Source organism: Phalaenopsis equestris, unplaced genomic scaffold (genome assembly GCF_001263595.1).
Source record: "Phalaenopsis equestris unplaced genomic scaffold, ASM126359v1 Scaffold206200, whole genome shotgun sequence".
Lineage (NCBI taxonomy): Eukaryota > Viridiplantae > Streptophyta > Magnoliopsida > Asparagales > Orchidaceae > Phalaenopsis > Phalaenopsis equestris.
In genome coordinates, this window is record NW_018225623.1 from 364,305 (window position 1) to 379,622 (window position 15,318).

General features: G+C 35.7%; 1 protein-coding gene across 2 annotated transcripts in view; it reads right to left on the reverse strand.

Moving 5' to 3' along the window:
* LOC110036410 (lon protease homolog 1, mitochondrial-like) overlaps nucleotides 1-15,318 on the reverse strand; it is a 66,092-nt gene that overhangs the window by 10,485 nt on the left and 40,289 nt on the right. For both annotated transcript variants that reach the window (XM_020740845.1, XM_020740846.1), the window contains exons 16-18: nucleotides 10,540-10,707; nucleotides 10,332-10,433; nucleotides 9,581-9,715 (exon numbers count right to left, since the gene is read on the reverse strand). In XM_020740845.1, coding sequence (XP_020596504.1) covers nucleotides 9,581-9,715; nucleotides 10,332-10,433; nucleotides 10,540-10,707 — 405 coding nt within the window. The remainder of the gene's footprint in view (nucleotides 1-9,580; nucleotides 9,716-10,331; nucleotides 10,434-10,539; nucleotides 10,708-15,318) is intronic.

Consider the following 15,318-nt stretch of genomic DNA (forward strand, 5'->3'; position numbering starts at 1 on the left):
GCTAGAGTTCTCCGCTTTTCCTCCACTCTAAACTCATTTTTCCTTGAGCGAGGTTGATTGTGATACTTCATTGGGTGGACTCCTGTTGCTTGATCCTAGGGTTGAACTATGTCTGTAAGGTGTGGTTGTCAGCTGGTGATATTCTTCCAGCTTTAAAACAAGCGTTTGTACATCGAGTAGGAACCAATTCGGCTATAACTACATCACATAGTTAATAGTCAACCTCAGTCCTCCAAAGCACCTCGTTATTGTGTTCTCCTCTGACTCCAACTCACATTTTAGCATGAGTTGATCAAATTCAACTGTGTACTCCACAAAAGAATCTCTGTGGTATAGGTGGTGGAGTTTAATGCGCCTGTCTGGTCGCATTCCATGCCTGACAGACGGTTTCGTCTCGCAATTTGATGCGCCCAAAGTCTGCTGCGTTGCCTCGTAGATTGACGCGGCTCGCCAAGCCGCTCCAAAATCTGACCGCAATCATCTTGCCTGTGGAGATGGCCTCGACACTACGTTCCTATCCCAGTGCCATTGCCATTGCCGACGACTTTCCTAATCCTACTCGTAACCCTCTTTCAGGTTCATTGTCTGGTTTTGGTATTGGTAAGTCCTGCAATGTTCCGCAATCCTTCCACGACGCTCTTGAAGGTGGTTGTGATCACACTTTCATTAAAATAAAAAAAATCAGAATCTTGTTCTTTTTCTCTCTGAGGTTGAAATCAGTACTCTTGCGTATTCTTAGTATTTTGCTCTAGTGGGAAAATTCCTTTATGACCACCCAAAACTTGAGATTATTCAGAAAGATTTTGATGTTATGAAGTTATTAAGTAGTTGGAACATTGACTTACTCGACGACCTAAATATATTTATTAAGTTATCTCACGATGCGGATTGCACTTGTATTTTTTCTCGTAAGGTAATCAAAATTGACAACCATTTTATGAAAATCTAGAAGTGGACTGTTAATTTTGATCCAAAAGCGGAGTCCCCTATTATTCCTGTTTGGATAAAGTTTCTGGGGTTAAAGCTACACCTGTTCAGCTCGGAAATCTCTACTCCTTGGCAATTGTTTGCGGTAAGTCTTTCAAGGTACGCTTGCTATCACCAGACCCTCTGTGGCTTATGTGTTAGTTGAGAGAGATATCACCCAACCAGCTCCGAATGAGGTATTGATTGGAACGACTCACAACGGGTATTGACAAAAGATTGAAATAGAACCACACCCTCCTTATTGCTCTCATTTTAGTATGTTTAGCCACAGTTCTACTATTTGCTATCGCTTGCATCCTCATCTAAGACTGGATATTGCTAAAGATCAACAACTTATTCAAAAATAATGTGCAACCCGACCCTCTTTCCAATACGACATATACCTCTACTCATCTGACTGACGTTGTTCCCGATGAAGAACATTACACCCAAGCCGTTCTAGCCCTGGATGCTCCTGCTTTTAAACACTCTATTCCAGCTGTTGGTTTGGAGCATGCTACTTTGGAGTCCCATGAAACATCTCCCCATACTACAAGTACTGATCCAAACGTGTTTATACCACTCATTATTATTGAAGAAGACTCACTTACATGTCAAGACATACGAGTGCTCATTTGATCCAATAAAAGATCAGTTGGTACAACAAGTAGTTGCTTCCAATGTTCAACAACCTACATATGTCCGACACACTTTAGACCAATCCACTTATCAGATGAGCCAGTCTTCGAATGAGGAATGTCAGGTTTATTCCAAGAGGAAGAAGAATGGAGGCCGACTCGAGCTCAAGAACTTATTGGACGATACATTAGTTACTACTGGTAATGACACTCATCTTACCAATTTGTTAGCTGAATCCTTTCCTAGAACTAGAGGCAGAGGCAAGACAAAATTGGGTCGCTCTCTAGCTAACTGATACTACGTGTTTTGGTACTTTTGGTTTTTTGGGCTCTCACGTAATTTATGTATTTTCTTTTTTTGGAACATTTTGCATGTGATGTTTACCGTGTGGGTAGGGTGTCATGTTTCGGCCCTCTGATACAACTTATTTGTATATTTTTTTCTTTTTAATATATTAGCCCTTGAGCTTTCTCAAAAAAAAAAAATGTATGTAATTTTCGCTTTTCAGAAATAGTCAACAACAATATAAAAGTAACAGATATGCAGACAACATTAAGAAAACAATGGTCATACAGGGGTCAAAACTCCCTAAAAAACTGGGTTAAATGTCTGTATGCAGCTAACCTTTTAATTTCTACAAAAAAACTTCAACATTTTTTACCGGGCGTGTAGACTCAGCAGAGATGTTGGACAATAAGGATGGACGCACTTTAGACACAAACACAATTATATACCAAATAAAACTTTGTTAGGATGCAATAAAACCAGCACTAGAGTTCTGGATCCCATAAGAATTTTAGTTGAGTATCACTGATATTTTCAATATCTATAATTTATCTTTTAGTTATTAATTAAAAGGGTTTACATATTGCATGGAGCTACTGCTAAATACAAAATGTACGAAGAGACTATTATATTCACTCTAAGCTCTGCGTTTGAATAGATACTGCTTTCGTGACTCGAACTTAGCCCTACAGACCATACTATAAAGGTAACTTAGTAATTGCTCCAAGAAATATATTTTATCAAAGTGATGGTAAAACTTCAAATATTATATCAAAACCACTGATCTTTATCTCCCACATGAGAATAATTTAAGGACTAAATTTAATCACTTTCATGAAGGTATGCACATAGATCATAATAAAAAAAAGAAAAGAGAATAATCCACTTAACCAAAAAAAAATGCTGTCTTTATTTCTCTTACATAAATTCTGAAACTATGTTAAACAGTATAAACTGCATTTTAATAAAATTCATAGTATTAGAGTACTCACACATCGTTAAGGTTGTGAAAACATAACTCAAGATCATGACTAATATAAATATCTAGACCGTATTATGTGACAACAACAATAACAACAACAAGCTTTTACCCCACTAAGTGGGGTCGGCTACATGAATCCTTTTTTTTTCATCGTGTCCTATTAAGTGTCATATTTTCTAAGAGATTAAGATCATTTTTATAGAACATGTCCGGCACTTCTCAGGTCCACCTCTACTGTTCTTAACATAAATTCAATTTAAAACATCTACTCTCCTAACCAGACCTTTAGATGGTCGACAATGATACCAAACTATCTAAAATGACTCTCTCTAATCTTGTCAGATGCTGGAGCAATACCAACCCTTTCACGGATATATTTGTTTCGCATTTTGTCTCTTAAGTACAAAGACATCCATCCACCTAACCATTCTCATCTCAGCAATACTTAACTTTGTTTCAACAATACTTAACTTTGTTTTATGCCTCTTATAGGCCAACATTCTGTGCCAGAAAACATTGCAAGTCTCACAACCATTTTATAAAATTTTTCTTTTAAGTCTTAAGTCTAAGCGGTATTAAGTCTAAGCGGTACTTTTCTATCACACAATAGGCTCGATGCATTCTTCCACTTCAAAATCCAACTTGAAATCTACTAATAACATTCCCATCTATATCACCATCATTTTGAACAACAGACCAAGATATCTAAAAAGTTCACTCCTTTTAATGATTTGACCACCCATTGTTAAAATTATGCCACTAGATCTATTACTAATAGAATTACATTCTATGTATTTATCCTTAGATCCACTCAAACGAAGGCATTTAGACTCTAAAGTAGACCTCCATAATTTTAAGTTTTTTTTTTTTTTTTTCTGAACTCTTTCTCTAGTCATAACAACAAGAAGGATATCTTCAGTGAAAAACATACACCAAAGTACATCCTTCTGATTCAAGCTAAAGTCGGTCCTTGATGTAATCCAACTGAAATAGGACAATACTCGGTCAATCCTCATCCTGCTCGAACATAAGTAACAACCCTAGTATACATATCTTTAATTACTTGAATATAAGTCCTATCAACATCTTTCTTTTCTAGAACTCTCCTAAGAACACTCTTGGAATCTTATCGTAAGTTTTTTCTATATCAATTAAAATGATATGTAGATCCTTCTTATTGTACTTCTCCATCAAACCTCCCAATAAATGTATAACTTCCATAGTAGACTTGTCCGACAAAAATCCTAATTGATGATGGAAAATCTTTGTATCGCGCCTTAACCTATGTTCAATTACTCTCATAATTTTAATTTATAACACAATAACTTAATTCCTCCATAATTTGCACACTCTTGCGCATCCCCATTATTCTTAAAAAATGGGTACCAAATACTCTTCCTCCCCTTCTTTGGCATCTTTTTAATTTTTGAAATAACATTTAAAAAGTTTAGTAAGCAAAAAAAATCCCAATTCTTCTAAATATTTCCACATTTCTAAAGTTATACTATCAGGTACTACTGAATATCTTCATCTAAGAAAAATACCTTTTGATTTTCATTTTGAAAAGAATTATACTTGAATTAAACTTTTACTTTTCTTTTCTCTTTGTTTGACTGATTTATGCATATATCTTTTGCCCTATTTAGTATCTAATCTATTATAAAGATCAACAATTCATAGTATCACAAATAGTTCTCTTAAGCTCTCTATGGGTCACCTTATATTTTTCCCAACTCTCTAAGCTTTTAGATTTAAGCAAATTTTAATAACAAAATTTCTTATATTTTTATCTTGTCGTACACATAATTATTCCACCGACAATTTTAATTTATAAAAGTTTTGTCTTTTGATTCTCCAAATATATCTTTTGTCACTAATTAAGTATCTGCTACTTTATTCCACATAGAATTAACTTCTTCGTGAACATCCCAAATCTTAAAATCTTGAAGTTTGCTCATAAAAAAATTTTTACATGTGTCTTTTAAGCCCCCTCATCTAATTCTATGATAATGTTTCATTATATTTTTATATTTCAACTCTTCATCTTAAAATCTAAAACTAATAATCGATGTTGAGTATTTAAATTTTGCACTTAGAATGACATTACAATCTTTACATTCTTCACAATCTCTTTTCTTATAAGAAAATAATTAATTTGCTTTTATTAGATCCATTCTTATAAGTAATTTGACCAAATGTGATCGAAAAATTAAAAAAACATAAATTCAATGAAATTCTGAACAAATACATTATTTTTATTTGCATAAATTGTTCTGTGATGTTAAAATTTCCACAACAACAACAACAAGCCTTTATCCCACTAAGTGGGGCCGATTACATGAATTGTTTTTCTCCATTGTGCCCTACTGAGTGTGATATCTTCATTTAATTCTAAGATTAAGATCAATTTTTATACAATAAAACCAAGTCTTTTTAGGCCTACCTCTGCCTTTCTTAACATAAGTCATATCTAAAACATCTACTCTCCTAACAGGATCGTCAGATGGTCCATGTTTAATGTGACCAAACCATCTAAGAAGATTCTCTCTAATCTTGTCCGTCACTAGGCTACACCAACCCTAGCACAAATATATTATTTTGCATTTTGTCTCTAAGTGTCAAGCCACTCATCCGCCTAAGCATTCTCATCTCAGCAACACTTAACTTTATTTTATGTTTATCTTTTAAAGGCCAATGTTCTGCGCCATAGAGCATTACAGGTCTCATCACCATCTAATAAATTTTTTTTTTTCAGTATAAGCGAAAGTTTTCTATCACACAATAGACAACAACAACAACAAAACCTTTATCCCACTAAGTGAGGTCGGCTACATGAATCCTTTTTCACCTGTGTCACATTTAGTGTCATATTTTCATTTAATTCTAATAAATTAAGATCATTTTTTATAGAATAAGCCCAATTCATCATAGGTCTACCTCCGCCTTTCTTGACATAAGTCGAATCTAACACATCTATTCTTCTAATCGGATCATCAGATGGCCGACGTTTAATGTGACCAAACTATCTAAGACGACTCTCCCTAATTTTGTCCGTCATTGGAGCTACACCAACCTTATCACGAATATATTCATTTCACATTTTGTCTCTAAGTGTAAAGACACTCATCCACACAATCATTCTCATCTCGGCAACACTTAACTTAGTTTTATGCTTCTCTTTTAAAGGCCAACATTCAGTGCCATAGAGCATTGCATGTCTCACCGCCATCTTATAAAATTTTCCTTTCAATTTAAGTGATACTTTTCTATCACATAATAGGCTCGAAGCATTCTTCCACTTCAACCAACCGACTTAAATTCTACTAATAACATCCCCATAAATATCACCAATTTGAACAAAAGACCCGAGATATCTAAAGCGTTCACTCCTTTTAATAATCTGATCACCCATAGTTACATTTTTTGTCATTAGAGCTACTACTACTAAAATTACATTCCATGTATTTATTTTTAGTTCTACTCAAACGAAGGCTATTAGACTCCAAGGTAGACCTCCATAATTCAAGTTTCTCCTGAGTATTTTCTCTCGTCTTATCCACGAGAAGGATATCATCTGCAAAAAGCATATATCAAGGTACATCCTCCTGTAAGTGCTCAGTAAGACCATCCATAACTAAAGCAAAAAAAGATATGGGCTTAAACCCGATCCCTAATGTAAACCAACATAAATAAAAAAATATTTTGTCAATTTTCCTTCTATTCGAACACAAGTAACAGTTCTTGTATACATATCTTTAATGACTTGAATAAAAAGTCATATCAACACATTTTTTCTTAAGAACTCTCCAAAGGATATCTCTTGGGACCTTATCGTAAGCTTTTTCTAAATCAATAAAAATCATATGTAGATCCTCCTAATTATCTCTGAATTTCTCCTTCAAACCCCTCAATAAATGTATAGCTTCCATAGTGGAGCCGCCCGACATAAATCCAAATTGATTATGTATGTCTTAACCTATGTTCAATTACCCTCTCCCATAATTTTAAAGTAAGACACATCAACTTAATTCCTCTATATATGACACACTCTTGTGCATCGCCTTTATTCTTAAAAATGGGGACCAAAATACACTTCCTCCACTCCTCAGGCATTTTTTTAGTTTTTAAAATATTAGTTTTTACAGGCATTTTTTTAGTTTTTAAAATAATATTAAAGAGTTTAGTAAGCTAAAAGACTCCCAAATCTCCTAAATATTTACACACTAGGATAACATCAGGTTCTAAAGACTTTTCACCCTAGGTTTTCTTTAAAGTCTCCTTATAATGCGACGGTAAAAATGAAATATTTTATTATTATTAACGATATTAATATCACTAAGGTCGATCATATTTTTTGAGACTTCATTAAAAAGTTTATTAAAATATCTCATCCACCTATTTTGAATATCTTTTTATAGGAAAAACACTTTTTGAGTTTCATCTTTAATACACTTTACTTAAGTTAAATCTTTACTTTTCTTTTATCTTTGTTTGGCTAGTTTATACATATATTTTTCATCTTCCTTAATATCTAATCTATTATAAAGATCAATTATAAAGATCACTAAAAAATCACTAAAAACAGAATTTTTAGCGTCACAAATTATTCTCTTAGACTCCCTATGAGTCGTTTGAAATTTTTCTCAATTCTCTAAGCTTTTACATTTAAACTAATTTTTACAACATACCTTCTTATATTTTATATTTTCTTGCACATTATTATTCCACCATTAATTATTTTTATTTATAGAAACTTTTTTTTATTCTCCAAGTACAACTTTTGCACTTGTTCTTCATGAGCATCCCAAATTTTGAAATCTTGAATTTTACTCATAAAAATAATTTTATTTGTGTATTTTATGTGCCCCATCTAATTATACGATGATAATTCATAATATTCCTTATTTTACAACTCTTCATCTTAAAATCTAAAATTAATAATCAATGTTGAGTACTTAATTCCTCACTTGGAATGACCTTACAATCCTTATATTCTCGACGATCTCTTCTTCTCGTAAGAAAATAACCAATTTGTGTTTTATTAGATCCATTCTTGGAAGTATTTCTTATAAGTAATAATATACGCGTCTCTTTTCTTAAATAAAGTATTAGCAATAATAAAATCATACGCTAAAGCAAAATCTAAAATAGCTCTACCTTCTTCATTAATCACTCTAATATCGTAGCCATCATGAATATTTCTAAAATCTTCTACCGTTCTACCGACATGTCCATTTAAATCTTCTCCAATAAAAATTCTTTTTTCAAGATGTATCATTTGTATTAAGTCTTATAAGTTATCTCAGAATTTATCTTTAGAACCTATATCAAAACCTACTTGAGGAGCATAAACACTTTTAATATTAAAAGTCTTACTATCAGTAATAATCTTAAGGACTATAATTCTATCTCCAGCTCTATTAAATTTTACAATATTATCTTTCAAACTCTTATCTATAATTACACCTACCCCATATCTAGTGCGACTCTTACCTGAATACCAAGGTTTAAAACTTATGTTATCAATCTCCTTAGTCTTTTTACCAACTCATTTAATTTCTTGATTATCTTTCTATGAATCATAATATCAACTAATTTCATTAATTTACCAGCAATAGTACCTATATTCCAAGATCTTATCCTAATATTAGTTTCATGGACTAACTTTTTTACCCGCATTCGTCCATAAGGTGAGAACCCTTGCTTATTTGACACTACACCTGAGCGCTAGTGTAGCGGTCCTTGCACATGTTTCACTGTATTCAGAACATACAGCATGTTGCTTTCAGAAGACACCCCAACAATTACACAATGATCAAAAAGATTCATGTCATGAGTTTTTTGACAAGTTTTGTACTAACTGTCAACAACTTAACACAACATTCCACTTTTCACATCTGGACTTGGGATTGTCAATGGAAGTGTTAAAGGGTGGGGTGCAACACAAGGACTTCCCAGGAGGTCACTCATCTTATTACTACTTTCGCCCAAGCACACTTAACTGCGGAGTTCTGATGAGATCTAGTGCACTGGTGCTGGTATGGCCGCACCCTTTTAAAATAGAGGAATTTTAAAATACCTCGCTACTTCTCTTATTCCTCTCACCCTCCTGCAAAGCCTTGAACTCGCGACTAGTTATTTGTAATATAACATCCTTACCAACTAGACACTAAAAAAATAAAATAAATAAAAAAACAGAGATCCAGGCCACTAATCTTTACCTACACATAAGAAGAATCTAGCAATTTATAGAAGCAAACAACACGCCAGACAGCCACAACTCTTACAGTTCATGTAAAAAAACTTGCAACAATTGCTATAGTGCTTGTGAAAAATTGAAGGATAAGATCTAATCCACTACTAACAAACTCAAGAAAACAAAGCAGTATCCCTATTATGATAAGGAACTGGATAACTTCAATCAACAATATAAGTCCAGTCGAATCATCCTAGTCCTGAATTGAAAATTTATAATAAGTTCATCCATACAAATTACAAACTCAAATTCATTCTTAGCTTGCTAAATCCTAAATTTTATAGTGTCTGGTTAATGATGTGATCATGCCAATAATGTAGAGTTGTAGACCAAGAGAAATAGTAACTTAGAAATCTCAAGCAAAATGGCAATGGGAAATGTTCAAGTTCAATAACAGTAGTTCATAAACAAATCAACTATGGTTTATTGCTGTATAAATAAGAAACACAAACCCCCGTGTCAGTTTGTTCGCCAACTCTTGTACTTTGGTTTGTGGATGGATCAATTTCTGCCCTTTCAAGCTCCTCGAAAGTTTTAGCATTCGATGGCTCGTTTGAAATTGCCTTACGAACTAGAAGAAGAGCTATCTGTCAAATATCAGAGTATTAAGTTACAAAATAAAAAATTATTGGGAGTGAACTATTATTAACATTTCATGTAACATAAGAGCTTCATGATTTAAATTCTAGAAAGAAGAGGCTTAAGAAGAAAACTAATAAACTAAAGTAAAAAATCCCTATAGTTCAATAACATATTGTTTTGCTATGCTTAACATGATCTCTGAAAGGCATCAAAACTTACAAGTGGTGGTTCTTCCTGATAACCAAATAATTACAATGATAACTTGAAATTAACAATAGCAGTTTAAAACATTTTTTGGCTGCAAATCTATAAGAAAAATTCTCAGCAGAATGCAAACTGATTTGCCAAAATCATGGTGGCGCAACTATTACATTGCCTCAAAGCTGAAATCATCTGAGAGGGCACCAAACAAAAGCAGGATGAAATATCACCATCACCATGCATCCCAATGAACGAAGCATGCATACAGCTTTAGAATTATATTTCACATAACTCACGTGAAAAAAAGATAGATTATTAGCTTATTCTGATTATTAACAATGATACAAACTAGATTGAAATAGCCAACTAAGTTAAAAACAGAAAAGCACAGACAACCTTTCAAAATTCATGTATTCAAACCTTGCGGTATATCTTCTCAATGTGTTTCTGCAGATTCCGCACACCAGCCTCCCGGCAATAATTTTCTATTAGTTCAAGTAAAGCTGCATCTGTTACTTCTACCTGGATATTTTAATCTTATCAGATTTACATGAGTAGGTATATTAAGGAGTAGTGCTTCAGTTGGATAGTCATAAAACATCTCAGGCATGAAAGTATTGTGGCATACTTGTTCAGGCTTTATACCACAAGCTTCACGAGTTGACTTCTCAAGGTAATCCCTTGCAATGTGCATCTTTTCATCAGCTATATAACCAGCAATAGCAATCACTTCCATTCTGTCCAGGAGAGGATTCGGAATAGTGTCAATTACATTTGCTGTGCAAACAAAGAGCACCTGCACTTCAAAACAGGGATTATAATTCTTTTGATTTCTTGTAAGTTTTGCAAATATTTTCCTAAAAAGTAAAAATTTTAAAAGAAGTTTTCAAAATAGTTTTACAGAGAATAAAAACAGATGACAATTCCATTTAAGTGAATCCAATTGTGCAGACTAGAGAGACTAACGCCAATTGTGGTCAAATTACCCAAAAATGTTATGTATCTAGTGTGATTTACCATACCAAACCTTAATTAATCATTTAATATCGTAAGTTAGAATTAGTGATCATAATAAGTGAGCTAATAAAGCTACAATGTCATGATAGCAGAAACTGATGTGGATGAGGTTCGATGCAGGTCAACTAAATCCCACTGTGACTCACTAAATATTGAAAAGCCCCAATCAAGCAGATCTAGGACATCTTAGAGTCTGTGGTTCTCCGAAAGCAAGAATTAAAAAAAATCAAAATTCCACATCACATCATCTATTAGTTTAGATAAAAACTAGTCTCTCTTGATGCAAACCCAAAAAACACAAAACGTTTCAAATAAAAATTTAAAGAGCACCTGAACCTAAAATTTTCTTAAAAAAAGTGAGAATATATCAAAACTAAACAGCAACCTTACATCACAGAAAGGAAAACCAAATTTTAACACATTTGCTGAAATCTCAATCACCCATGTGGAAACCAATTAAAACATACTCAAGGATAAAGTCACCAAAGACGCAGGAGCATTGACGGCCTAAGAAGAAACCTTTTCCCCTAAAATTTTCATCAAGACATGCCACACACTGGAAGAATCCACAACCAAAATACATAATTTTGAGAAGAATAAAAAAAATTATTAAATTATTGAAAGGTTTTACATGGCCGACCCACGTAGTGGGATTAAGGCTTTGTTGTTGTTGTAGAGTCATATTTATAGTCAAACTAGCCTTGAAGCCATAGTTTTACGAAATTCCAGAAGTCTGGTATAGACAGCACGAAAAACACTTTCCAATCTGAGTTTTTACAGAGAACAACGAAACATGGTTTTCTACTATAGTAGAAAGCCAACAAAAGAAAATATTATACATCTGGACATTACAAAAGAATCAATGTCAAAACAAAAGCAGAAATGAGAATGACCGTAAGAAAGCAGCAGGCCAAATGTCCAGTTTCAATAACAGTGAAAAAGAATCAAATAAAAAAAAAAGAAAATAGAGAATCATAGACAAATCTATAAGGCCGAGCTTGTAAGTAAGAAAAATCCATTTATGCTATAATAGAGAAATAAGTAGCTAGCAACAAAAGAAAATGGCATCAACAACAACACCAGCACAACACCAAGACAACAACGAGCTTTCAATGGTTGAAAAAAAACAAAGAAATGGGCAATCGCCTTCCAGTGATTGAAAAAAACAAGTGGCATTTACATACCGAAACTGGAGTTAACCCCAAAAACAATCAAACACAAATATTATTGCTGAAAATTTGCAGGAATCACAACAAAGGTTCCTAAAACTAGAAATAAAATAATGCAGCGCAAACAAACCTCTAGGGCGAGCGTGAAGGTGATAAACCTTGGTTGGACAGCAGTTGTGGGGGAACTTTAGAAGGTTGCGTAGCAAGTAGGGTTGCGGAAGGGGAGGCAGCAGCAGTTCGGATTGCTAGAAGGGTGGTGGAAGTTGATGACGGCGGTTCAGAAGATTGGCGGCATCAGGGAGGGGTTCAGGAAGGCTAGGGACAGCAAGTAGAAGGGCAGGAGTGGCTGGCGACAAGCAGATAGGGGTGCCAGCAGGATGTCGACAACAAGAATAGCGAAGGTGGAAAGTGCAGGGAAAAGGGCAGCAAGCTGGGAAGAGAAATACAAATAAAAGTTGTCGAGAAAACTACCACCCCAAAGAAAAAAACAGCAGAAGCATGACCTGTCCACGGATACGACTCTAGGAAAGGAGAACCACGCCTATGGAGAGAAATCTAAAAACAGCAAAAGACAAACCTTAAACAGCAACGCAACATATTTATGGTAGAAATAACTAGGAGGGGAAGGCAGCCGTCAACTTTAACTTGGGCAGGCCGATTCAGTCTCCCTACTGGATCCGGACGATTCAATCTCCCTACTGGATCGGCCACATCCTTACTAAATTGGTTGAGCTGGTTCAACCCTAGACAGTCTCTTGAGTTTCGGGGAGCTTTGACATCATTCATTGATGCTTTTAGCTCCTCGTAGTACAGTGTCAAGTTCGTGACATTGAACGTCACGGAAACATTGTAGTCCCCTAGTAGGTCAATCTTATAAGCATTACATTCAACTTCCGACGTATTTTGAAGAGTCAATATGTTTTGGGCTTGAGTATTCTTAATGCTCCCACTGAAAATCTTCTTTTCTTTATCCGGATACACATTAGGTCCCCTTCTTGAAACATCACCTTCTTCGTGGTATGATTCGCTTGTGCTTGGTATTTGTGGTTAGGATTGGAGATCTTCTATCCAACCTCCTCTTGGAGCTTCAAAACCTCGTGTACCTGTTCCACACCATCTGCACTAATCTCTGATGTCGGCAAAAGAGGTACCAATTCAATTGGAGTGAGCGGATTGCGCCAATACACAATCTCAAATGGGGTGCGTCCGCTAACTTGTGGATCTGTTGTAAGAAAACTCGACTTGAGCTAGAATCAAATATCACTGCTTGATATTATTCCCAATAAAGAATCTCAAAAGATTCCCAAGGCTCCTATTCACTATCTCCGTCCGATCATCTATCTGTGAGCCGCTGAACTTAATTGAAGCTTAGTGCCTGGCTTCCCCAATAAAGTCCCCTAGAAATGACTAAAAAACTTGACAACCCTGTCAGAAGTGAACGTCCAGTGTATCCCATGTAGCCTCACAATGTCCCTGAAGTACAAGTCAGCAAAAAGCAATGCACCTAGCGTTTGGTGGCAGGGTACAAAACGCTCTACTTTTTAGAATCAATCCATAACAACCATAACGCAATCCTTGTTCGCTGCATCCACGGGAGTCCCACCACAAAATCCTTGCAAACATCTACTCACGGTGCCTCTGGTATTGGTAATGAGGGTATAGTCCTGCATTTTGTCCCCGGATTTTAACTATATGACAAATCCAGCATTGTCTAACATGTCTCTCCACATCTCTAGTCAGTTGGGGCTATACAAAGATGTTCTCACATGATCGCAAGAGCCTTATCTTTGTCAAAATGTCTTGCAAAACCTCCACCGTGGCTTTCCTGAACAATGTACTCCCTCAGCGAACATCTAAAAATACACATATTTGGTAAAACAAGTAAACATCAGCCCAGTAGTACTGTTCAGTAGGCTTCTCCTGACACTGCTACCGGATTTTCTCGAAATCCTAATCTGTCTCGTACAACTCCAGCACTACCTCAAAAACCTACGAATCAAGCCTGAATTTCCATGATCAGCAAGTGACGACGAATCAATGCTTTTGTTGTGTTGTTCTGACTCCCCGCCTTGTGCTTAAGCACGAAATGGAACCATACTAAGAACTCCACCCAAGAGGTGTGTCGGCCATTCAGTTTGTTCTAGCTGTCCAAGAATTTCAAAGCCTAATGATTTGTGACCAAAGTGAATTTGCTTGTCAGTAGGTAATGGCTCCAATGATCAAGAGCTCTCATAATAGCATAGAACTCCTTGTTGTCTGTCGAATATTTCCTCTTGGACTTATTCGGCTGTTCACTGAAAAAATGCTTTGAGGTGGCTTACCTATTTCAACACTGCTCCTACCCCCACATTGGATGCATCACACTCTACCTCAAACAACTGATTGAAATTTGATAATGCCAAAAGTGGCCCGAATCACCTTCTCCTTCATTCTATTGTAACTGGCCTGAGTTGCATTTGCCCACTCAAATTTCTATCTTTTCAAAAGCTCTAGCAGGGGAGCGGCGATGGTACTGATGCTCCTGATAAATCGCTTGTAGAGTAATGAGAGTCCCAAAAATTCCCTCAGCTTGGTGAAAGACTGTGGTGCGGTCCAACTCACAATGGCCTTGACCTTTATAGGATCCCTTTGGATGTCTGCATTACACACGATATAACCCAAAAAGCATTCATGTGTTGTCATAAATCGGCACTTCCATTGATGTGTCTATAGCTTTTCTGATTACAGAACCTCGAAGACCATCTTCAAGTGTTGTAAGTGCTCCTCCTCAAATCCATTGCACACTAGAATGCCATCGAAGTACACCACCACGAATTTACCGACATGACTCTGAAATATCTGGTTCATCAATCTCATGATCATGTTGGGTGCATTAGACAATCCGGAAGGTATGATTGTCCACGAAGTGAAGAGTTGGGGTAACCGAACAGAGAGACAAGAGGTCGGAAGTTTAGGAGGAAATTTCGCCTATATAAATCGACTTATCGTGGGTTCAACGATGTGCGAAGGAGAAAAAGACGACGCGAGGTAGGAAAGAAGCGACGACACAGTCATGTAGAGGCAGCGAGTGCGGGAGTTCCTGCACACTCGATCTTGCGAACGAACAAACGAAGGAGGAGAAGACGGGCAGCGTTGTTGTCTCGCGGCAATGACTCTATCAAGCTTAAAGAAGGAATTGGCGAGGTTGTCTCTCAAAAGAAGAGGAAGACGAGAAGGGATGA